The 25849-nt window shown below is 41.1% G+C and overlaps 1 protein-coding gene across 5 annotated transcripts in view; it reads left to right on the plus strand.

Moving 5' to 3' along the window:
* Positions 1-511: 511 nt before the first annotated feature.
* The window catches only part of B3gnt5 (UDP-GlcNAc:betaGal beta-1,3-N-acetylglucosaminyltransferase 5), a 36518-nt gene continuing 11180 nt past the window's right edge, over positions 512-25849 (plus strand). Inside the window, exons 1-5 of one of the 5 annotated variants that reach the window (XM_060370059.1) lie at positions 525-845; positions 957-1137; positions 5276-5384; positions 8263-8364; positions 14771-16263. In XM_060370059.1, coding sequence (XP_060226042.1) covers positions 14945-16195 — 1251 coding nt within the window. In that variant the 5' untranslated portion in view covers positions 525-845; positions 957-1137; positions 5276-5384; positions 8263-8364; positions 14771-14944 and the 3' untranslated portion in view covers positions 16196-16263. Of the gene's footprint in view, positions 846-956; positions 1138-5275; positions 5385-8262; positions 8365-14770; positions 16264-25849 lie in introns of those variants that run through there. The other 4 variants (XM_060370060.1, XM_021662568.2, XR_009586878.1 and 1 more) reach the window with 4 other exon arrangements.

The raw sequence follows: 25849 nt of genomic DNA on the forward strand, positions 1-25849 counted from the left end.
TGCTGAAGGGCTTTTAAAAAGACAATTACAAAATCACCTAAAATTAGAGTTTGGAATAACAAGTATGCTGACTTTATAGCTTTAAACTGACTTAGCAACTGCTTTGAACTTGTTGCCTTTTACAATCACAAACCCATATTTGGACTTGAAATTTTTGGATTAACTTTTTTTCCTGTCCTGTTTTTCAGTATGTATAACCACAGAACCGCCCAAAATAGGACCGCCACTGAATGCTTCTATAAGGAAAGATCTAGAGCACCATTTGTCAAGCAAGCAACTAGCCACATGAAGGATTTATTTACTAGCCGAAGTCTACACTCTTCCGATAATGTCTGGCTACAGGCTGTGTACGCCCGTTTGTGTGGGCTCAGGTGTACATTCGGTCCTCTGAATCAACAATCAACGGCCCCAGCTACTAGCAGAAAAGTGAGAGAATTGCTTCCTGGAGTCCACCACAGACAGCACTTTAGGGCGGGGCGCATCACCTTCTCAAGCCCTGCGAGCTGGGGCGGATGAGCAGGCGGGGCTGAGCATTGGTAATGAGTCTTGGAGTGGAGTGACCAAGCCCCGAGCTCCTGCGGCGGCGCAGCAGCCCGGAGCTAGGACCCTTGATCGGGCCCGCCCCGCTTGGCCGGCTCCAGCCGGCTCCGGCGGGGTGTCCAGCGGGGCCCTGCCCCAGCAGCCTGGCTTACATCGAAATCTAGCCCGTAAGTTTTGGTCTTGAGACTTTGCTCCCCGGCTTCTTGGAAGGGAGCCCACCTCTGACTGGGACGTTTAAGGACTCCTTAGGTTTGTACTTTAAGTGAGTTTTGCAGTGCTTCGCTTGAAATTACGTGATTTCGAAGGTAAATCCGTGGGGGAAGCTGGGCAGAGGGGAAGGGTTTGCTTTTGAAATGAACTGTGGCAGTGCAGTGATCGTCTCATGTAAATTCGCGTTTCCTTCCTTTGTTATTTAGGCTCCCAGAAGCTCAAGACGTAAGTTCCTGACAAAAGACCCGCTTGCCCATAAGGCGTTCTTGCTGGGAAACTGTGGTGATCGGAAAACTGCTGTCCATTCAGAGCCTTCAGCTCGGAAATGACTAGCTGATGCGTGGTTTGGATGAGTGGGTCTTAACCAACGCCACTCCTCCATGAAAGGTTAGTCATTGCCCACCCAGAATGCCCGCCACATCCTATTACGAGCCAAGGCCCCTCTGCGGGGAAAGGGGGCTTTATCTCTGCTGCTTTTAGCCTGGGACATCCGCAAGTCCTGCAGAGTCCGAAGTCCCTGGATGGGCTTTGCTTTGTGAGGGCTGTGAGGTCCTCCCGGAGGGCTGCTAGCTCAGGGAGCACCTCTCCGGGACCCGCCCAGCCGCGCCTCCCCGCTCCTCTCCACCAGCCTGGGACCGGACTAGTCTCCGCGGGGCGGGAAGGGGAGGCTCTCTGGTCCATACGGGGCATCCGGGCGGACAGCGTCGGGAAAGATGGACGGCTCTTCGGTGCGGGCCGGAGCTGCCCGGTCCCCAAGTGCGGCGAGGAAGGGAGCGCTCCCTCGCCTTTGTTCAGAGCGGCCTGGTGGGCGAGAGAGCCGGGCGGAGACCACCCAGGCCCAGCTGCCCAGCCTTTGTGTCGCGAGGTCCGGAGCAGCCTTCCGGGGTCTGCCGGTAGGGAGAGGCGGCTGGAGAGTCGGGAAGCCCAGCCTCAGCCTCCACGAGGCTTCTGTCTGAGTCCGGAGTTTTACCGTTGCCAGACAGAATTCGGGCCAAACGCCTGGGGCTGCTTCACTAGAGGAAGCTGACCGGCGCTTTGGACTCTTTGCTGAAGAAATGAAAACGGGGTAGCAGGCATGTAGGAGAAACTGGGAAAAGTTCTCCCTAGTCAGAAACTCCTGGCTGCTCCTTCATATTATCTATAGTTTGCTGGTGAATTGATTGCCCAGAGAGACCCAATAGGTAAAAGCAACAACTTTTGACTAACATTCTTTGCCAGCAGTAATGGTTTTCCTAGGTTACGGGTCATGTTACAGGGGCACAGATGCCGCCGCATGGTGGTTGGTAGAGCTAATATTTAGGGTAACTTTCTGGTGAAAGTACATCCATTAAAATTGGATTTGCTCCTCTGTGCCTTTATTTTGGGAAACAGCCTGGTCCCAAGGGGCACGGATGCCAGGGAGAGAAATATTAGAAATCTGAAACTGACCCAGAAAAGAATGATTGGAGGCAGTTCAGAGATGACCCCACCCTGAACACTGAAAGGGTGATTAGTAAGCCGCTGATAAATTTAAACTTTATCAGAAGACAGCTGGGGATACAGGCTTGCAAGTGGAAGACTTTGGGTTCAGTCTAGCATGGGTTTGGGGGTGTCAAAAGAAACATGTGGGAGATGGGGGATTATTTTAAATGGAAGATAAATTCAGTACCTGGAGGGCTTCCATCATGTACTTAAGATACCTTTCCTTCCAAGCTGTTCCCTTCTCCTTTCCCCATGCCTGTCCCTCCACCTCCACTTATCCATACTTAAAAAAAAAAAAAAAATGAGGCTGACTGTATACCTGTTGGTCTTCCAAGGAAGTGTTCACTTATGACACTTAAGGTTTCCATGAACAAGTTCAGTAACTCACAGGAGCCCTTCCTGGGAGATGAAAGATGAGTAAGCCATAGAGATGCTTATAATTGCTTTGCTTACAAGGAAAATTCAGAAGATGGGAAGGAATTTTCAAACTAAGATCTAGGCCCTATGGAGTACAAAAGCACTTATATATTTTATTTAAGTCTGAATCAAATGTCTCTATAAAAGCAAAATATGTCCAAACAGAATTGTAGTGAAAGTCTATAGGTTTCTAATTCTCAGATCTATAACAGCTCGGATAATAACTCTTGTGATTTCTAAATGGGTCATCTTTTAAAATGGGTCACTTTGGATAGAATCATCGCACTTGCTGACTGACAAATGTTATATGTTGAGTTCTGTCTGCAGCCCAAGTGAATTCAAAATTTGCATTTCAGAACATATGTTGAAAGAAACTGGGAGAAAGCCAGAAAATAGTCTTTTCCCAGTTGTGTTAGGTATTTTATATGTGCTCAGTAGGGCAGATCCAAGAAAATTACTCCAAGATTTCCTCCACTGAACACCAAATCTCTGCTACCAAAGACGTAGAACAGTGTGAATCTAGAATTACTTAGTGTACAGTACCCTTCACAATATATAGTACACATTACTTTTTGTATTTCCACATATATGGAAATATATGTACATATTCCCATATACTCTCATCATATACTGGGACATCCGCAAGTCCTGCAGAGTCCGAAGTCCCTGGATGGGCTTTGCTTTGTGTGGGCTGTGAGGTCCTCCCGGAGGGCTGGGAATCTTTCTATTTATATAAATACAAAGAATCTTTATATTTAAAGATAAGAAGCTTGGTCAGATATGTAAAAATGACCTTTTTACATTTACTCTCTTAGTTTATTTACTATGAAACTTAAGCATTCATTTCAGCATTAACTAGACAATTAGAAGAGAATATCCTCCATATAATGATTGACTAATCCCTTGTGAATTCAAACAGCATTAGCTTAGTGCTTTATGCCCTGCTTATGGTTGTTTCTGTCCTAGAAGTTGGGCTTGTTTTGATTTTTTACTTCCATGAAGGGACCACTATAAGTCATATATATTGAGTCATTCCCACTATAAGGGAAAATAAAAAATTAAAATTAAAAAAAAAAAAAAACGTAAATCTGGGACAGCCAAGCAAGCTCACACTGTGGCAATGGAGCTTCCCAGCAGAAAGGGCTGACAGGCAGCTCAGCCCGTAGTGTGAGAGGACAAGTCCTGAATGCGCCTGGCTGGCCTGGAGGTTCAAAGGCTCTGGCGTCCACTCCACCTGCCCTGCCAGTATGTGTCTGGCAGAATATTCATTCTCTCACTCTCCCTCCCTCTCTCCTTTTTAAAAAATGATTGACAAAGACTTACCCTCTCTTCATAGGCTTTCTTTTAGTTCCTGTGCGTATAAAGTTGCAGAGAGGTTGCTCTGACTCTTGTGTTCCTTTGGATCATAACTAACATTTCAATATTTTAATAATTATACAAAACACTTGGTCTGGGGAACTGAGAATAGCTCATGTTTACTTCTACTTTCTCACTTTGAGGTTGAGACCCATTTCCAGTGAAAGAACCAAGTTTCCTTTACCCCTAATTTCTATTTAAGAAAAACTTTTCTTACCTTCTCTGAGGGTTGTGTGTCCCGTGTTCTTTGGATCCAGTTGAGAAAAATGAAAACCCAGTGTAGATTAACTTCATCAACCTGGGTCAGACTTTGGGGAGTCTAATTGTTTTTCATATTTAATGCTATGAATTTAAAGGCTGCCTTTAATTGGTCTTGTGCGAAGATTTAGTTTATATAGTGAATTATTTAACACTAGAAATCCCGTTTACTGTACAAAAACTATGCACTACCAAGTGTAGGCAATAAAATTCTAAAAGGTCAAGTTGACGTATGACATAAAAATCCACCTAAAATTTTATATTTTGTCTCTTTTCCTACTTTCCCACAACTCTGTCTATAACTGTGTGATAGTGCTCTAAAGAAAATAAGCTAACAGTTTGACCCCACTCAAGTTTCAGTCTCCCTGACTGACAAGCCTTAACTTACCTATGTAATTGTCACTGAAAGACGTCTTCAGTACTACAACATATTTTTTTTTTTTTTTTTTTTTTTTTTTTTTTTTTTTTTTTGGTTTTTCAAGACAGGGTTTCTCTGTGCAGCTCTAGCTGATCTGGAAATCGATTTAGAGACCAGGCTGGCCTTGAACTCACACAGTTCTGCCTGCCTCTGCCTTTCCAGTGCTTTAATCCTTTCCAGGGATTAAAGATTTATGCCACCATACCCGGCAATCCTTAGCATTCTTTCTGGTCAAGGAAAATGAGATGCCACCCTTGGTCAATTAGGATCTGTTAGGTGGCTGTTAGCAATCACTATTTTAGTAAGTTCCTATCTGGTTAACGTATTTTAGAAGAGTATTAGAATACAGCAGGTTTGAAAGGTGGATACCCACATGGAAATATCAGCCACCTAACAACTTTTGATAAAGATCCAAGAATAGTTTCTAGAGGAGGAAGAGGAAGATTAATGTATATGAAGTAGTTGATGTGGCCCACACTTTGTTAAGTTATGTCAAATGATACTCAGAATGTAGTGGTACCTGGTTGAAAAACAAGTGCACATGATGAATAAAAGGGATTAAATAAATGTACTTTTTTTTTGCATTCTAAAAATCTAGAATTTTCTATTTATAAGGTTCAGAGTTCAGGTCGCAACGTTATACCTACTCATTCTTTGGTGGGATATCAACCCCTGAAAGGTCTCTGAAGTCACATACCCAGAATCCTGCCTGTTGCCTTTTCAGGTATGTGGCTAGTTAATATCTGTTAAATTCATTACATGTGGACATTACTTACTTTTCAAGGGTGCCCAGAGCAAGGCACGTGCTTCATAAATGATAAAGTGTTATAATACACGGTTGTTCAGTGAAGACAATTCTATACTCCTATGTTGACACTTTTTTAAATTTTGTCCTCTGTGTAGCAAACTCAATCAAATGGTGCTTCTATAGGCCCATAAATAGATGGACTGCTGCTGGACATAAGATATTCAACATCATTGTGCTCTGGGTCTTACCATGATTGAACCCAAGCCCTCCTCTCTGATCTGCTTTTGACATCTTTTCTCTTGCACTAACTGCCAGGAACTTATTTGACCTGGCCACATTGTTTCTCTTTGTGTGCTTTAAATTTTCTGTACTTTCTCTTGCAATGAAACATCTGGCTTTCTGCTCCTCCACCCCACCAGAAAAGCAGCTCACTGCATGCAGGCACATTCTTTTATTAGACGCAGGGCTCCTTCTCCACTCTTCCCCTGTGTATGAACCCAGTTTTTACTCCGGCTCTGCTCAGTGGACACCTGCCCTCATTTCCTACCTTCTCTCCCTTTTCTCTCTCTCAGAAAGAGAAACATTTTACAAAAGTTTGATGAGATTAGATTCATGGCCTCTCATTTCCCTTCCCAACTGAATTCAACATTTTGGATTACCTTGGGGAACATTTTCTTCTGTATCCTAAGAAATCTCAAAAATGTTTAGAAAAAAGTCCCCAATTTTTTTTTAAATCTGAGGTTCAGATAAAGCAGTCGATATGCATGGCACACCCTAGTGAAGTTGGGAGCAATGAGAGTTTTTACTGTGTTTTGTATCACACGAAAGGGATTGATAACTGACACTAACATGTGAACTTATGTTTTTTTTTCTCTTATTCTGGCTATAAGCCTTATAACAGTCTATTATAACTGAATTATGCTCTAAGTTATGAGTTCTCTGAATTATGCTCACCTTCTACCTATCATTTTATGAGCCAGCTTTGAATACATTTTTACATTTGAAGCTAGGGTATAACTCCCTGTGTGATGTAACTGTTCCGTTTTCTATTTACTCAGTATTTGTTGATAAAATACTTGCTTCAAATATCCTCTAAATTTCTTCTCCTCCTCTCCCCTCTTTCCCACTTCTTTCTTCATCCCACATCCCCCACTTTGGGTGGCTATCCTTAGGTCTTCTGGTAATCTTTGGAGAAAGGACTATTCGAATACAGGACACAGGCTCATTAGACCATCATTGTCTATTGTATACTGGGACCAAGTTAAAAAGAGAGGGGTGGAAATCTGTGCCCTTGTAGAGTTGAGAAAAGGTTTCTTAGTAGAGGAAATGTGAAAAATGTGAAGGAAAAAAAAAATCCTGCCACCTGTGGATGGTGGAAAATCATGAATGATTCCAAGTTCCACAGGGAGCTTTCTTTGCTTTCCTGTTGCTTCTCTTGGCCCAACCTTCTTTTCTTCTCTGTCATCTTCATTTGAACTGTGGGAAGAGCCAAGGAAGGCAGTGAACAGTTGGGACATTGATCTGGGAATTTTAAAGGTTAAATGGTTTCCCTGGTACCTCAATGCCTCGGTTTGTTCTCTGCAAACATTGACAGACCTTTTCTCCCCCATAGGTTGTTGCTAGGCTTCACAGGTTAACAGTTACATGACGCACTTAAGAATAATGTGTGCTGTGTGTAAAACATAGTAGTAACTGCTGATAGAGAAGTAGAGAAGTTTGTTTCAGCTAGAAAACAAAATAAAACTAAGCAAAACCTGGTCACAGTGGAGGATTTTATTTAGAATAACCAAGCAGCCCTGTCAACTCAAAAAAATGTGTTGCAAGAATGTGTTTAGAAGGTTAAGTTTAAGAATGCAAATGTTTAACCTGAAACTTTCTTCATATTTTCTGTCTCAAATCCCACGTAATCAAACTAGTTTCAAGAAATCTTTAATAAGATAAACCATCATGCTTCTCTCTAACACCATGCTGCCAGTTCTTAGCAGAGCCCTAAGACTCCTCTTCACCCATTTCTTCATTTGATATTTCTCTGTCTTTGCTTCTCCCATGCCCTGCAAATGCATCTAGCCCATGTTTAAAAAAAAGAAACATAATTTACTTTACCTAGTTGGAGATCTTACGACTAGATCATGAAGTAGATTGGATAACCCAAACCCCTGTGCCCCTCAAATCCATTCTTGCTAAATTGAACTTCAAGTCTTTGACTAACATTGAAGAGCTAACTATGAATGCATTGTTTGTGGAAGAATAATAATGTGGCTTCTGCGGTTTGCCTGTGGATAAAACTAGAGTTCTATGACTAAAGTCACAGCCACAAACACAACTTAAGATCAATGTTGGATTAGGTTTTTCCTTTTTTTACAGAACTTACATTAGAAACATTCTAATGTTTCTAATTAAAGAATAATAAAATGGCTGAAAAGGACATCTGATGCTTCACACTTTAAATGTGTAAATTGAAATACCAAGTTGGTTTTTTTTTTTTTTTTTTTTTTTTTGGTTTTTTGGTTTTTTTTCTTGTTGAGTAAACCTCCACTGAGTATCTCTTGAGCCCCTCTTAGGCAAGTTTAATTATGATGTTTTATTTCTCAAGGAAAGAAAAAAACTAAAACTAGGATAGAATGGATAAATTGCTCAATTTTCCTCTCCTTACTCATTAGTCTTCCCTTCAAGTAACACCGACTACTTAAAGAGAATGTCAGGATTTATTTTTGTCTTGTGAAAGCTCCATGACAAGAGCTTGTTTTTGCTGTTTACACACTACCCATGTTAGCCACATCATTGTCTAAGAAGGCACCCTTTAAAATGCTCCCATTACCCATCACCTTGTCCTCCTGCTTTTCTCCTTCTCCAGAGTTTGTCCCCCAAGCCCTAATCTTTCTGCTTCTCCTGACCTGTGAAGAACTCACCCACATTTATAAAGTCAAGCCATCTTCCTGTTCTGCATGCCTACCTTGTGAGTACTCTGCCCCAGCCCCTACCTCAGGGAGCCAGCTTTCCTCCAGTCAGTGGTTCTTGAAATCTCATTTCAGTCCTTTCCTCCCCATCCCAAGCATTTATCAGGCTCTGTGGGGATTTTGTTCTTCTGACAAGCTCTTCTTGGTTTTGTCTCCAATTGATGGTACTAAGAAGTGATGGAGCTTTTAAATGGTGGGGTCTAGCCCAGGGACATTAGGTCATTGGATGTTAGCCTTCTAAAAGATTAATGCTGTTCTCAAAGTTAGTTCTCTGGAGAGTCAGTAGTTACGGGACAAGGCCATGACACTTGTATAGCCCCTCCTGAATATAGCTGTTTCCTTCTTTTCTTCCGTGTTGTAACATGGCCAGAGGGACCCACTGCCAGGGGCCAAATATATAGAACTGTTAGATGTTGAACTTCTAACTTCCCACACCGAGGATTAAGTAAACCTCTTTTCTTCATAAGTATCCAGCTTCAAGTACTTTATTATGGCAACAGAAAATGGACAGATTCAGAGTCCTGTCCTCTAGGCTGCCTTCATGCTAGATTATATTATCCTTACTGAATCCTACATTGGCATAAGCCCTTGATAAACTGGTATCCCCCTTAACTAATACATTGTATGTTCTGCAACAGGACTATTAGATTAATTCTCTTTGCCCGAACTTAATACATACTGAACAAAAGAAATATTGTTATATGTTGGTATAATGTTTTTTTGAAATGTATACACCTTACCCTTGTTCATTCAAATGCTGATTTCTCTCCCCCACCCCCTGTTTCAATCTGGATATTGCATTGTGATACTTACTCTGAGCATCACCTGTCTCAACTTTTGTGTAAACAAGACAAAATAAAGCAACAAGACACAATGTTGAGCAGGGAGGAGCCAGAGGACAGGAAAGAGGGGAGGAGCCAGAAGGCAGGAGATGAGTGGGAGGAGAAGGGGCAAGAAGGAGCTAGGAGAGAGAGCTGGAGGAGGGATCTTGGAAGATGTGGAGCATGAACCAGACCTAAGATTTCACAAAACGCAAGTATAATGTGGAAAATCTAAATGTTAGGAAACTGAGGGCTTGGAGGTTTAAGAGGGAGTAAATATTGCCCAGCATTGTGTTCTAGGTTAACTAAAAACCCAGTCTCTGTGTGGTGATTTGGTTTTACAGCTGTTTAAGATTAGATTCAAGCTTTACTAGAAGATAAACCAATAGTAAAAATTAAAAACCTTACAACAGTTATACAAAAGAGGAAAGGAAGGAAGGGAGAGAAAGAGAGAGTTCATCACAGTATGCTGGTTAGTTTTTATTGTCAACTTGACACTAGAGCTACTGGTGAAGGAGGACCCTCAGCTGCAGAACTGCCTCTATCAGATTGGCCTGTGGCCAGATATGTGAGGAACCATCTCAGTTGTCGATTGATGTGGGAGTTTAAATGGGTACAGAGAGCAGCAAGCAATCTGTCCTAGTTTCTTTCTGTTATGATAAATACCACAACTAAAGCCAGTTTGGAATAGAAAGACCAGTGCTTACTCCATCAGTCTGTGGCTCTTTGTCACTCTCTGGTAGTTTTTGTTTGATTGTTGTTTTGTTTGTGTTCCCAACCCAGACTATCTAAAACACTTATGCATTGTGCCATCAAGGTAGCTGGGACTTCCCACACCAATCACCAGTTAAACTGCAGATGTCTCCATCTTGATTAAATTTGCAAATTTTTTATCAGGTTTTTCTTGATATTTCAGGACTGCAAAGGTAAATTCAGAAAGGAAGTGGATTGATAGAGTGAAGTATTAAAAATCAGGTATTATTTTAGGGAAAGTTGTAGCTTTTTGACACACTAATTGTAGGGTTCTTTTTAGATGTTTAAATATATCTCTCTTGTCTGAATAACTATTCTTTTGAGTCATTGAGGGGGACAGCTCTGACTATTTCAGAAGTATTTTAATATTTTAGGACAGGTCTATCACCTTGTTCCACTTCTTAAAAAAAAAAGAATTTAAAGGTTTTATTTTTATTTGTGTGTATATGTCTCCCATCTTGATCACTCAGAGTGTGTGTGTGTGTGTGTGTGTGTGTGCGCGCGCGTGTGTGCATGTGTGCTCGAGTGCGCGTGCGTGTGCGTGAGCGCTCGCAGGTGCCTTTGGAGATCAGAAGGTGGTGTCAAATCCCCTGGGGCTGGAGGGAATGCAGATCCTCTGGAAAGTAACAAGCACTTAACTTCTGAGCCCCAATGTTCTACTTCTGTTCTTCATTTTTCTAATGACTTTTTTAAAAAAAGTTCCCTTTTCCAAATCAGAAACAAACTAGAGTTGTAGTGCAAATTTTGCCCGTCTCCCTCTATGCTACCCTATTCCGTGTGTAAGCGCTGATGAGATCTGTAATTTTTATTTCTCTCTGTTTACATTGATATACACCCCTAATGTGCAGATTAAATGCTAAAACCTGTAATGTGAAGGCTAGCCAAGCTTCCACAATAAACCTGACCAGGGACAGAGGTCACCCTTGTTTCCAGATTGTTGACTGGTACTGTGCTGCAAGGGGGCACTGAACCTCACACTTGTTACTTGTTTTCCGTAAGGCCCCACGTTTTCTTCCTCCAGAAGTGCCGACTTGTGCGCTTCTCTCCAGTGGCCTTGCCTGTGCTCCAGATGCTAAACCAAATGATGCGCTTGAAAGCAGATTAAAGGCACTGTAAGCTTTGCAAAGGTTGCACAAAGCAGGGACAGCATTGCTTGCTCCTGTTCGCAGCTTTGGGTGGAGGGAAGTGCTTCTCCTCTCCTTTGGGCTGCGAGATGCTTCCCAGGGCTTCTCCACGTGGAGGACTTTGGTTCTCTTGATTTTAGGGAGTGGAGGACTTTGGTTCTCTTGGTTTTAGGGAAATGGTATGAAGTAAACAAGTAGTTTAACTTTCCTAAATTTTTCTCTTATCACTCCAATACTATCAGTAAGACGGTTACCTTGTATGTAAATAGTGAATCAGCTTTTGAGTCTGGAGGTAAGTAGGAGAAATCTTATTCTCAGATCTCCTATGGTACATTAAACTCGGTGCCATGGGTTGCTGGCTTTGTCACTTTTTAGAAATATGTTTTGACTACTTGAGGTTTGCTTAGAGTATTTGAAAAAATTGTAGAAACATAGATATGATGGAGAAGTAAAATAGTATGTGCCAGTTGCTCTGTTAACAGCAACAGCAGCAACACCATGCTGTTTTGCTGTAGGGATCTAGTATTTTGGTGAGTTGGACACCCATCTGAATGCTTGGAGGAGTGGGCTCAAAAGCTGATAGTCCCTGATGGTTGTAAAATGAGCTTGTAAGAGTGCTCAGTGCCGTACACTTATAATCCCAGCACTGGAGGAGGCAGAAACAGGTGGATCTCTGTGAGTTTGAGGCCAGTCTGGTCTACAAAGTGAGTTCAGGACAGCCAAGGCTATACAGAAAAACCCTGCCTCAATTCCCCTCTACCCCCCCCCAAAAAAAAGCATGTACAAAGTAAGCTGGCATTGGAGCTCGCTGAGTGCGGCTGCTCAAAGGTAAGAAGTTGGTTGTGCCTGTATTTTGTGTCTGTGTGTGTCTGTGTGTGTTTTGTCTATACCACCTCCCCTGTATGCAGTGCCTTTGGAGCCAAAAGAGGACATTGGGTTCTTAGGAACTAGAGTTAGAGGCCATTGTGAGCTGCAGCGTAGGTGCTGGGAATCTGGAAGGGCTTTTAAATGTTGAGCCATTTCTCCAGCCCAATGTCTGTACTTTCCTTACATTCCAAAAGTTAGCATGCTAGTTACTTTTCTCATTGCTAAGACAAAACTCCTGACAGAATCAACTTGAGGAAAGAAAGGTTTGTTTTGATTCACAGTTTGAGGGTACGCGCCATCAAGGCAGAGAAGTCATGGCAGCAGAGGGGGACATGCCTAAAGGTTTTCTCATAGGTGGCTCTAGATCCTGACAATCCTGACAAGACTTGACAATCACATTTACCAACCTCTGTTCTCTTCCTAAGGTCTGCTGGAGTAGAATCTATAGGCTTGTTCCTAGACTTCATAAATGCTAATGCTGCTTTAAAGAATTCATCCATCAAAAAATTATCTATTACCTTAATTTAAGTCTCTAGGTTCTTTATGATATATTGTAAAGAATGCAAAAGCATTGTTGCTTTTGGCCTTTCAGGGCATCCCTTACCTGAATGATCGCTGTACAAACAAAGACATTGCCTCTGAGTGGAAATTATTTTTCAAACCTTAGACAGAACCAGGCATCAGAAACTAGTGTTTCCTATAGTTTCTCTCACCTTCTTTCAGAGCATTGAATCCAAATATGATGAACATATGGAGGGGTAGGAAGGCATCGTCCTACTGATTCATCCTTTAGATCAGGGCAATTGGCCTTTTGGTAATCAGGCCCCACTAATACATTAATATTGCATCCTTGAATGCATACAGCATAAGACTCATGCCTACTGCTTTCTGTATACTGTGCCTTTTTTTTTCTTTTTTATTTTGCTGATCGTAACTTCCTAATCAGTTTTTGCAGTTTTAAAATCTATATCCTAGGAGATAGAAGACTAAGCATGTTGATTAGCTATGGACAAGGTCTCAGTGAGACTTGCTTTAGTATCCTTTTTTGTACATTCCTCATGACTAGCCCTTGTGGATACTACCCTGACTAGGAACAATTGTGGAGAATAGGAAATAGAGCAGAATCTGAAAACACAGAGGTCTGGAAGACAGTTTCCCAAATGGAGTTAGGCTCCTTCTGCCGGGTCTTCAGGGTGTGCAGTTGTTTTTATATCAATGCCAAGGATGGAGGTGCATGGTTACAAGTCTCTCGGCACAAGGCAGGATTTTTGTCTCCTGGGATTTATGGTGTGGCCTTGTCTTTTTAGTTTTGTTTGATTGTTTTTTTGTTTTGTTTTGTTTTGTTTTGTTTTGTTTTTGAGACTGGGTTTTTCTGTGTAGCCTTGGCTGTCCTGGACACTCTGCAGACCAGGCCAGCCTTGAACTCACAGTGATCCACCTGCCTCTGCCTCCCTGAGTGCTGGGATTAAAGACATGTGCCACCGCACCCAGCTCATTCTGGTTTTATTAATTCTCCCTCCTAATCCTAACCAGTGCCCTAGAAACACATGTGCCACCCTAGGTGGGGGCAATTATATTTCTAGGCACAAATGAGGAACATCATTGACAGAGTAGAGAAACTATAGTTGAAGCATCTAGCTGAAGGATACCTGTAGAACTTGGAATGTGTACAAACCATGGTATGAGAAAATTGGAGCACGCCATTCCACTGTGCTATTGATGCAGGGAGAAGGCAGGGATATGAAACAGCCAGTAATTTGATGTTGTCCAAATGTGTGATAGAGTAGCTGGAGAAGTAGATTCAAAAGGGCCTTTAAATGTCATGCTAACTCCTAACCTAGACGCTGTCTTGTCACTAGCTGTTAGGGGCCTTTGATTATATCAGAGTTTTGGAAAGCTCACTCTGACTAAAGTGTCTGGTAAGGGCTTCTCCTGAGTCTGTATGAGAACTGATGATGACCTGAGGATGAAAAGACATTGAGAAGTGTCTCATGAGATTAAACAATTGGAGATGGGGCTAAAGGCAAAAGAAGGCTTTTGAGTTTCTGGTATAGATGGAAAAAGTACATTTAGGCACAAATTAAGATAGGTGTCAAGGAAGAAGACCAAATAATGTGTTCAAATTACCTTTGTGTGTTGGTTAAATTAACTGAATTCCCCTCTTACCTGCACATTTATACATAGTCACATTTATTCTGGTGAAGACTGAGTTGACTCATACTTTCCCTGGTTTGTCAGGGCTTGTGGTAAGATACATGATACACTACAACAACCAGTAAGTGGCTAGAAGTCCATTGGTGTTTACTCCCCTGACCCCAGAAATAGCCTTGGACATTCTGCCTATACCTACCCAGTTTAGAACCTGTTAAATATGAACTGCCTGTTGATTTTCCAAATAATAAAGTCCATGTAAGGAGAGTGCCTGGACAGATTCAGAACTCAAAAAGTAATTTGAGAATTTATAAATTGCTTTTGAAAAGCAAATCTTGACTCTCTGATTGTGAAGCTTGATTTATTATTTTTTAACTAAAGCTTAACTCGTATTAGTATGGGTAAGTTATTAATATACTTTTTTTATTTATTACAATTTATTCACTTTGTGTCCCAGCTGTAACCTCCATCCTCGTCCCCTACCAATCCTACCTTCCCTCCCTCATCTCCTCCTATGCCCCTTCCCTGTATGGGTAAGTTTTGATGAAACTTTAATTAATCTCTTGTTATGTCCTAATGCCACAAACTTCTGTGAGGATCAGTCAGGTTACATTAGGTTTAAGGGACAAGGTGTCATCTTTTTCTTTACAGTAACTCAGAGACCCATTCACATGTTGTTCTCTCGGTAGGGTTACAGTGCATGTGCACAGAAAACCACTGGAGCAACTTCGTGAGCCCGTACATAGAGCTTAATGAGGAATGCCAGGGCGGACGAATTTGGATGTGCCAGTGTCCTCTTCCTATAGTGTTCCATTCTTTTGCAATCCCAGAGAAAATGTTGCCAGAAGAAGATATTACGTGGAATGAGACCTTTTACCATATCTTATGACCAGTATGTATTAAGAAACACATCTGTTCCACAAATACAAAGTTCTATAGTCTTGAAGAAACAAGTGTCCATTCACTACAGACCTGAGAACATGAGAATGTTTGTTAGTGGCAGAAGAGTCAAAAGATGGCAGTTCTTTCAGTTATTTGCCACTTGTTTCATATTAAGCTTCATGATCTTTTGGGGTCCAATCAATAACCACATAGTGAACCACATGAAGTCTTACTCCTACAGATACCTCATAAACAGCTATGCCTTTGTGAATGATTCCCTGTCTCTCAAGGACAGCTCTGAGCAGGCTCACTACCCATACTTGATCAACCACGAAGACAAGTGTCAGGCTCAAGATGTTCTCCTCTTACTGTTTATAAAGACTGCCCCTGAGAACTATGATCGGCGTTCTGCAATCAGAAAAACCTGGGGCAATGAGAATTATGTTCATTCTCAATTTAATGCCAACATCAAAACTCTGTTTGCATTAGGAATTCCTGGTCCACTGAAGGGAAAAGATCTACAAAGAAAACTGATTTGGGAAGATCAAGAGTACAAGGATATAATTCAGCAAGATTTTGTTGATTCTTTCTACAATCTCACTCTAAAATTACTTCTTCAGTTCAGCTGGACAAACACCTTTTGTCCACATGCCAAATTCCTGATGACTGCCGATGATGATATATTTATCCACATGCCGAACCTCATTGAATACCTTCAAGAGCTGGAGCAGACTGGCGTTCGGGACTTTTGGATCGGTCATGTTCATCGTGGTGGCCCTCCTGTCAGGGACAAAAACAGCAAATACTATGTTCCCTATGAAATGTACCGGTGGCCGGCTTACCCTGACTATACAGCTGGTGCTGCCTATATCATCTCCAGCGATGTAGCTGCCAAAGTCTATGAGGCATCTCAGACGCTGAATTCCAGTCTGTACATAGATGATGTGTTCATGGGCCTCTGTGCCAATAAAATGGGCATAGTGCCACAGGACCATGTATTTTTTTCTGGGGAAGGGAAGGTTCCTTACCATCCCTGCATCTATGAAAAGATGATGACATCTCATGGACACTTACACGATCTACAGGACCTCTGGATGGAGGCTACAGATCCTAAAGTAAAGAACATTTCGAAAGGTTTTTTTGGTCAAATATACTGCAGGTTAATTAAGATAGTTCTCCTCTGCAGGTTGACTTGCAGGAATCCATATCCTTGTAAGGCTGCATTTGCTTAATAGTATTTGAATGATGTACTGTGTTCACTGTCACTGAGCCAAACTTGAATGAAAAAAAAAAAACAAAACTGTAAATGTTTCTCTCCTCCCTAAGCCAAAAGAAATGAAAGCAAAGAGATCATTTCAAATCCCAGGGTACTGAAGTGTTCTTTGATTACAGAAACTAGTCAATATAACATGTAATTCATGGCTTAAATCCATTTCAAGGAATTCATATTTTAAAAGATTTAGACCACAAGCAAAAAGCAAAGCAAAGTTTTCACGTTTTCATTTGATGCCACATGTGTATTTAAGGTATGGAGAACAATGGAGAAGCCTTGGTACGAAATGATAGTTTTGGGGAAACACCAAACAAATGTATAAAATAGGATTTGTAAGAAATTTTATCGTTAGAATAAGCAATCCAAATTATCTTTATTAAAGACTGCTTGGTAGAGGTGGTAGGGGCAGGTGATACATACAGTAGAGAGTATACCAACCTGATGAAAGTTTCTTTCTAATGAGGATATGTAGGAAAACGTCTATACTTCGTTAAAGTTAAATCACCTAACATTGACATTCCTGTAGATATTTATCTGGGCAGTTCTGGTGTCATTTTCTTAAATTTAGTATTATTTTTTTCAAGATGGGGTTTCTCTGTGTAGCCTTGGCTGTCTGGACTTGCTTTTGTAGACCAGACTGGCCTCAGACTCACAGAGATCTGCCTGCCTCTGCTTCCCTAAATGCTGTTATTACAGATGTGTGCCACCACACCCAGGTCTCAAATTTAATTTTTAATGTAAAATTTGAGAAAGTTATCAGATCTGCCCTAACCAGTCCTTTTGTATGCTTTCACTCAAGTTATAAAATAGGAGTTCCTGGCCCCTGGAGGCCTTCTCTAAAGATAAATCACTGTCAACTCCAATAAGATGGTTTTCATTTAATGAACTGTTCAGTTGCTTTTAAAGCATTAAATATTGGCCTTTGTTTAGGTAGCTGCTTGAATGTGGCTTTTATAGAGGAATGTAATAACGGAAGAACAGATAGGGCTAGGGGCGTAACTCAGCACCCAAAAGGAAAAGACAAAGAAGCTTCAAAGATCTCTTTTCCTTGTCACTTGTAATATGTTAGCTTTGGCATCCAAATCATAGCACTCATTACTCAGATTAACCCACTGCTTACCAACAAGCTCTCGTAGGCCACAGGAGTGGTTCCAAGGGCAGACTTTTAACTTGAAAGCTTTTACTATTGCTACCTGTCTAAAATAATTCTTTTATTTGGGTCAGTAACTATCATAGGTTCTCTTTTAAATATTTCAAAAATGGGAGCAGAGTAAAAGTGACAGAGAAACTGGCCAAATGACACTGAGAGTTTTGGTAAAGCTGCAGGTTCTTTGTAATCGGTGGTTTGGCAGATCTAATAAAGCAAATTACACTTATTTTACAAAAAAGGATTAAAAATCGTGGTTGGGATGCTAAGGGTGCACCAGCACAGAAAAGACTAAATGATGTCCATCGAAGAGGCCATGTGATGCAGGCCAAACATGACTTCAGCAAAAGCAGATGGACTGCTCAGACAGAAGCACATACTAGGGAAAGTTCAGCTACCATTATTAGGATGGTGTTGGAAACAATGTTTAAAAAAAATTTTTTAAGTATTTCTCAGAAACAAATGATATCTCTTTTTTTGAAGGTAGATTTTTTAATGTTTACAGAAACCTTTGAAAAAAATTTTATTATGAGATTTGAGGCTTGTTTACACTTTGCTTGGGTAATTTCTTACTAATCTCAAGACTGTAGGGTTAAATATTCTAAGATAGTTATTTTTAGGGTAGGTTCGGGGTTTTAGATTATGACAGTTCAGATTTTCTGATTACTTTTTTAAAACTTAGAGAATAAAAGCTTAATTTGAAAAGCAGTTTCATAGTTAATCCTTACAAGTTGGTCCCTGATAGCTGCTGGCTCTGAGTCCTGTGTGCCCGTGTTTCTAATTGGAACTGATGAAAGTTGCTACTGGCTGGAAAATTGTCATCTCTCTGACCGCTGAGGTGGTCTTGTTTACACTAGTACTTTATGAAGCAATTATTTATTTGTTTGATTGAGCTCTCTTGAACTGTGTTCACCTTTTTGATTTTTACTTAGAATAGAACGAAACTGGTTTGAAGTTAAAGGAAATAAGAAGGTACTGTCCTTTGTTATATAATTCCATCAGAAAACTCAGAGCCCTGAAAAGTGTGTGTAAACAGAGCTGTTCTTACCTTTTAGAAGAGAAAAAAAAAAAAAATTGGTGCTCTAATGCAGGGCTGTTTTCAAAACAAAAAACAAAAAAAAAAAAAAAAAGGAAAATAAACTATTGGCCTAGATGGTTGTTTGAATAAAAAAATGGCTGTGCACAGTATTATTGCTAAAAGCCTCTTACTTCTTTATTGGTTTGCAACTTTTTTTCAGCTATTAATTTTATACCAGAATATTTATATTGCTTGAGTTTTAATCTTGAACGGCAAAATAATTAGGAGGTTTAAAAAAAAAATCTATGCTTTCAATAAATAAAAATAATCAGCAATGTGTATTTAAACTCCTGCGTGGGCATCACTTACGTACAGTCACCTTCTTTTCGATATGAGGGAAGTCTGTACTACGCACGCATTGTCCGGTTTGCGTTCACGTTGTTGCCGTGCTCAGTTCAGACAGTTGTCAAGTGTTCCTTAAGGAGCTACGTAAGGAGGTCTGCTTCTGCATCTGTGGGAACATGCTGCTTTCTAATCATTTGTTCAGAACGGCGTGACCAAAAGAACGTGCAGTTTTAGTGCAGTTATTTGCCTTTTGAAGAGGTTAGACTTTATTCATTAGCTAAATAAAAGAACTTGGAAGCATCTTCGTTATTTGGGTGTGGCAGAGTTTTGTTCTTGCAATGCATGTCGGGGAATGTCTGTAGTTTGGACCAGGTACTTACTTGATCACCTGGAAGAACTCATTAACTTAAAGTCTACTTTTGCTATGGTGAAAACTGGCCCTTCAGTCTCTAGGTGTGCCTATTCTCCATTCTTCCGTGATAGTGTGAAGACTTTAGAAGTCTCTCTCATTCTTTCCAGTCAGTTATGAATTCAGTAATTCCCTCACACTGTTTCTTTGCTCTGCACCTCAAATGCTGCTTCCAGTGTGGATTCTAAACTTTTCCACCTGACTTTAGAAGCCCATTTCTTTATCCCCTCTAAGTTCATTTGCCCACAGCCAACATTATCACAAATTCCTTTAATTTCTGTCTTTTGGTGATGCTGATTTCCTTTGTCAGGAGCACTATCCCTGCTCCATGCAGCCAAAGGAGAGTGCTCTGAAAAGCCCTGGTTATAAGAATCTGGAAGAGGCAACTCTATGTTAAGGACCCATGCAAGGTCACTGCAGACCTCATGTAGGCCCCTCTCTCCATTCACTTCTTGAAGCAGGCCACGGAGGAGGCATAGCACACCTCCAGGGTTCCCTGTATGTCCCTCTTACCTCATCCCTGTTTCCTGTAACTTTCAATGTGTCTCTGCACAGGTCATTGTACAGAAACACAAGAACCCGAAAACTTGAGCATCTGCCTTCTAGAGCCACATCCACCCCTGTGGCAACTCCTACTAATTGTTCCATTTTTCCCCCCTTGGCTACAATATAAAATCTGACAGAGACTCAGCATATCCAATTACATAGCAGTATTACTCTGGCAAGATATTCACCTATGAAAAAATTATTTGTTCGGAGGCCTTCATAGGTACTTTCTGGTGTCAACATTTTGCTTACAGTGCTTAAAACTTTGTAATTTATTCAAGGAATCTGAATGTTTCACTGTCAAGCATACTGTGCCTATAAATGTAAGCACCGATAATTTTTTATTAGGTATGTGTCAAAATTTAAATCTATACTATCAAGATTAAATGAGGAAATTCACATTAAGTGAGATAGCTAAGAGTGGTGAGCACAACCAATGTGGGATGGTAAAATAAGCCTGTGGATTGTTTAATCTATGATGAATCTGACTAATGTTGCCTTAATGTTTCATAAGAGCATAGGTTTTTATTAACCTCTCCACACTTTTTCTTTGCTTATTACAAATATGATTTAATGTCTACTATAAGTTAATAGTACACTTTTATTAACCTCGTCATACTTTTTCTTTATTTCTCACAAATTATTTAATATCTACTATAAATTAATAGTATAATTTTATTAACCTCTTCATACTTTTTCATTACAAATATGATTTAATGTCTACTATAAATTAATACTATAGTTTGTCAACAAAACACATGTGTTTTGCAGTTACTCTGGCCATGATGACACACCACAACCAAAGCAATGGGGGAAGGAAGGGTTTATTTGGCTTATACTTCCACATCATTCTTCATTGCTGGAGAAACTCGGGACAGAAACTCAAACAGGGCATGAACCTGAAGGCAGAAGGCTGAATGCTGCTTACTGGCTTGCTCACCATGGCTTGCTCACCATGGCTTGCTCACCATGGCTTGCTCAATCTGCCTTTTTATTGAACCCAGGATCACTAGCCCAGGAATGGCACCATTCACAATGCTCTCAACCCTTCCCTATCAAACACCAGTTAAGAACATTCCCTACCGGCTTGCCTACAGCCCAGTCTTACTGACACATTTTCTCAATTGAGGGTCCCTCCTCTCAAATGACTCTAGTTTTTTGTCAAGTTGACATAAAAATACCCAACATAATTGATCACTTGTTGACCCACAAACACATCACATAAAGCCACAGCCTTTTCTTTCTTGTTCATCCCCAAGATCACACATTAATATAAATATCACAGTCTAAGATATTTTGCAAACTTAATGTTTCACAAATTCAAGCACTTTAAAAATTTAGTCTCTTTAAAAAATTCAATGTCTCCTTTAAAATCCTTTTTTTTTTTTTTTTAAATAAAAAGTCTCTCAACTCTGAGCTCCTTCCTATAAAACCAAAAATAAGTTAAATGCTTTCCTCAAGAGGTTGGAACCAGATCACAGTCACAATTAGACCAAAATCAAACTCGAACAGTGTAAATCACACAGTGTCCTATATCTGGGATTCACTCACAACCTTCTGGGCTCCTCCAAAGGGCCTGGGTCACTTCCCAGGCTCCACCCTCTGCAACACACACGCTTTGTCTTCTAGGCTCAGACTGGCTCCAGTTCATGACCACTGCCGTTCTTGCTGGTCCTTCCATGGTACAGGCATCTTCAAAATGCTGGAGTCTTCTACGGAAACCGGGCAGCACTTTCCCCATAACCTCTCCTGTGCTCTCTTCATGGTGCAAAGCTTCAACTTTCTGCATGACCTCTTCAGCCCTGGGGTTTCCACCGCTACTGGAGCTGTACCTTCACCATTGCCTTGCCTTGGTCTAGCACCAGTGCCAAGCCTCAGCTGTTCTGCACGACTCCTTCATGCCGTCAAAACCTGTGCCATCTGGGGGACCCTCACACCCTGACCCAGTTTGTGCGACCTTGGCCACTTCTGAACACACTTGCAGACTCTAGGGAAACACTTTCTACAGTTTCACCTCAGTGATGCTGGCCTCTTCTTAATCCCTAATTTCTCAACTCCAGCTGACCAGCATCAATTATCCCAGCAAAGGAAAGGTTTCACTTTAGTGGTTCTTGTATCTTGTTAATCACAAGAAGAATCACAAGAATTAACTCTTCAGCCCCAGCTAAGCAGAACCAGAGATTCTTAACTTAGAATGCACAATGGCCATGAGAGTCTTTTAGTGACTCTCAAACTTCTCTCTTTCACAAGCCAGCCTCCATTCTCTGCATTTCTTATCTCTCAAGCTCCTACAGAACAACTCAGTGATCTCTCAACACTCCATGTTGAGAGCCCAAAGTTCCAAGTCCTTCCACAACCTACCCAAAAACATCGTCAGACTTGTCAAAGTAATACCCTACGGTACCAATGTATCTTAGGGTTAATGTTGCTGCAGTGAAACACCATGACCAAAAGTGACTTGGAAAGAAAAGAGTTCATTTGAATTACACTTACTTGTTAGTGTTCATCATCAAAGGAAGTCAGAACAGAAACTCTTAGAGGGCAGAAACCTGAGAGCAGGCACTAACGCTGTGGCCATGGAGGAGCACTGCTTACTGGCTTGCTCTTCATGTCTTGTTCAGCCTGCTCTCTTACAGATCTCAAGACCACCAGCCCAAGGGTGGCCTCACCTACAATGGAGTGAGCCTCTCCCATCAATCACTAATTTAAAAAATGCTCAATAGGCTTGCCTTTAGCGTGATTTCATTGGGGCATTCTTCTACTTGTGACTCTGTCCTTTCAAACTTGTGTCAAGTTGACATGAAACTATCCAGCAAAACGTGTAACTAAGACTTTTACAATTACAAAAATAAGTATGTGTTGCAAGATAAAAAAAATTCCAGAAGATAAATTCATTTATGGAAAACAATAGAATATGTTATTGCCAAGTGGACAATGATATGGAGGACACACCACTAACATTTTGCATTCAGAAATTCTCAGATTGGGCAGTTCCCCCTAACTCAAAAAATGTGTTTTATTTACTTGTTTTAACTTACTGTTTTTATATGTGCATGTGTGATGTCCGTATTGTGTATGAGTGACTGTTCAAGTCTGCGCATGCTAGCAAGGAGCACACATTTGAAGATCAGAGGTCTGTCTTGAGTGTTAGCACTTACCTTCCTCAAGGCCTCATAGGATCTGTCATTAGTGCACACAAAAATGCTGGCTCACAAGTGCTTGAATTCTCCAGCCTCTGCCTCTAACTTTTCCTTAAGCATGATAAGAATTACAGATACCCACTGTAGCATCCAGCGAATGGGATGTAACTCCAATCTTCCTCATACACACACACACACACACACCAAGAGCTTTGTTTACTGAACCATCTCCATAGCTTCAGGGATACATTAAGGGCAATTTTACCTAATATAATGTAACTATCCCACATACAATGGCAATGTTTTGTATATTTAATAACAGATGGCAAAATCCTTTGGTTAGTCTTTTAGTGTCTCATAATTTTAATGTAAGAATAAAAGATTTACATTTAACCACTGATGGTATCTCAGTTTTAGCATTAAATGAAGAAAAGAAAATGTAAATATGAGTGTAATATATGTGTATATACATATGTAAACATCTCCTTAACAAAATAGAATAGAAACACTTCTAGTTATGATCCTTGTTTCTACTACTAGTTACCTGGCCTTGCCTGGTATTTATAATCATTTTCCTCTACTACCTATTTTGTATTTCCCTCATTATCAGCAGTTAATTCATCAGGCTTTGGTTCTTCTACTGGAGGAATGACACATTTCTGAAAGACCTGGATTAGGTTGTATTTTTCACATTGACTTTAAATACAGATCTCCTGCATTCATACATAATCTTTCTTACCTCCATTGCAGAGAAGCAATACCATCTCTTCCTTGGTAATCTGAGTCAATCAGATTACCTTTCCTAACACTGCTAATTTTTTCTTAGCCTTTGGCTTAAGGGCATCAGCAGCCCAAAATGGCCAAGGAGATGTCTGAGCTTCCAGTTCAATGGAATGTTTGTTGTGTCTTCTGGCAGGAGTGTGTCCCACTCTGAAACCAAACCTAACTCAACAGAACTAAAGTTTGTGGGAACAGGAAGCAAAAATTTCTACCCCTTGATTCCTGGATCCTGGCTGTGGGAAAACTGTACCATATATTGGACCTGATTCAAAGCATATACCACCTCTGGATTTGAGAGGTCCAGCCTTCTACATTGCTGTCACCTACTTGGCACTGTAACTGTGCCTTCAGTAGGCCATCCACTTGATCAAGCCAAGCTGCATCAGGTGATGGAGCACATAATAAGACCAGTGGATCTATGAACATGGACCTAATGTCATTCTTTTATGGCTGTGAACTAAGTTCCTTAGTCAAAAGCAATGTGTGGAATACCATGATGGTGGATAAGGCATTCTGTAAGTCCATCGATGGTAGTTTTACCAGAAGGAAAGGCAAATTCATAACCATCTGTTATATCTTCCCCAATAAGATCAAAGTATTGCTCTTTGCGTGGAAGAAAGCATTCTAATATAGTCAGTCTGTGACCAGGTTGCTGGCTGGACTCTCCAGGAAATGGTGCCATATTGGGGCACAGTATTGCTCTCCACTGCTGGCAGATCTGGCACTTAGCAGCTCTACCTAGGTAAGTCTTGGTGACTGAAGAGAAAGTACATGGTATGGAGCCCATGAATAATCTCCATCTCTGCTACCATGGCTACTCTGTTATGATCAAAGATAGGGAGAGCCAGAGAAAGATGTTGACTGTCTACAGATCTCTAGAACCCATCCTCTGATGACGTCTCCTTTTGATAAGCCTTCACCAAAACAGAACCAGGAGTGTGTACTGCTGTGACTGACCTGATCATGCTGGCTTTCGGAGGACTGTAGAGGGCTTTGACACTCAGTACCAGAAAAGCGGTGGAGTGCTGTAAGCAGCAGGAGCTTGGAAGACAGTGCTGAGAGCAGCATACATCATGCAAGCCCCACTCGAGAAGTTTGAGAGGGAACAGTACATTAGCAACTGGGTGAGAGAAGCTATTCTTGTGATATTTTGGCAAAGAATGTGGCCATTTTATGCCCCTGTTTTAAGAACTTGCCTGAGGCTGATTTCTTTAGCTTAGGAAAATTCAAAAAAGCCTAATGTTGACTCTGTTACATGATCATTAGTTGTTACTTCTCTAAGTCTGCAACGAAAAAAAGCAAAAGAGATGGAAAGAGACAAAAAATGTCCTGTTTGAAGAAAGAAAGGGGCACTGCACTGTTGCAGCCAAGGACAGAAAAGGATAAGGAGATTAAGGGAGGCCTGATCTATGGTGGCATAAAGGAAAGGGTGCCCTCAGGCAAGACCCCAGCCAGTCAACATTCCAGGTTGTGAAAGGAAAATGTCTAAAGAAGGTTCTGCTTCAACAAAGACACAACAAAGAACAGCTGTTGCAACTGTGATTCAAGGGGCCAGTGTCCATCCCAAGACAGCAGCCAAACTCAGCAGTCATCTACATAGTGCTGGCTGTAGAGTCACAAAGGATACATGAGTAAAAGCACTGTGACATCTTCATCAGTGCTTTAAGACACCCGTGAGGCCACGTGTGTGGCAAGACCATTCTTGCCCGGAGTCCCTGAGAGGTCATTTCTCTAAAAAGTAGAGTCTGGATTGAGGTGACGACCCCAAGGTGTAGGAGATGCCAGAGCTTCTGGATCTGTCAAGGAAAGGAGCACCAAGACAGTGGAACCAGTCCAAGAGAATGACCCATAGTTACAGATGTTTCCATACTTAATCCCCAGTTAGTGACATTGTTTGGAAGGTTTAATAGGTGGAGCCTTATTGGTGGAATTATGTCACTAGAGGCAGGCTTTGAACGTTTAAAGAAATGGCAGAAACCATTTTGAGTTTCCTTTCTCTGTTTCCTGCTTCAGGTTAAAGATGTTCCAGCCCTGCGAATACTGACGGACTCCTACTTGTCTGGAACCATAGCCCAAATAAATCCTTTCTCCCATAAGTGGCCTTCTTGGTCATGGTGTCACAGCAATAGAAAATCAGATTAATACAGAAGTCAAATGGTGTAGCTACGCATGTGCTACCACTAGACCAGACTTACGACAGGGATTTTGCCACAGAATTTTCTGTCTAT

This window comes from Meriones unguiculatus, chromosome 17, assembly GCF_030254825.1.
Source record: "Meriones unguiculatus strain TT.TT164.6M chromosome 17, Bangor_MerUng_6.1, whole genome shotgun sequence".
Taxonomy (NCBI): Eukaryota; Metazoa; Chordata; class Mammalia; order Rodentia; family Muridae; genus Meriones; species Meriones unguiculatus.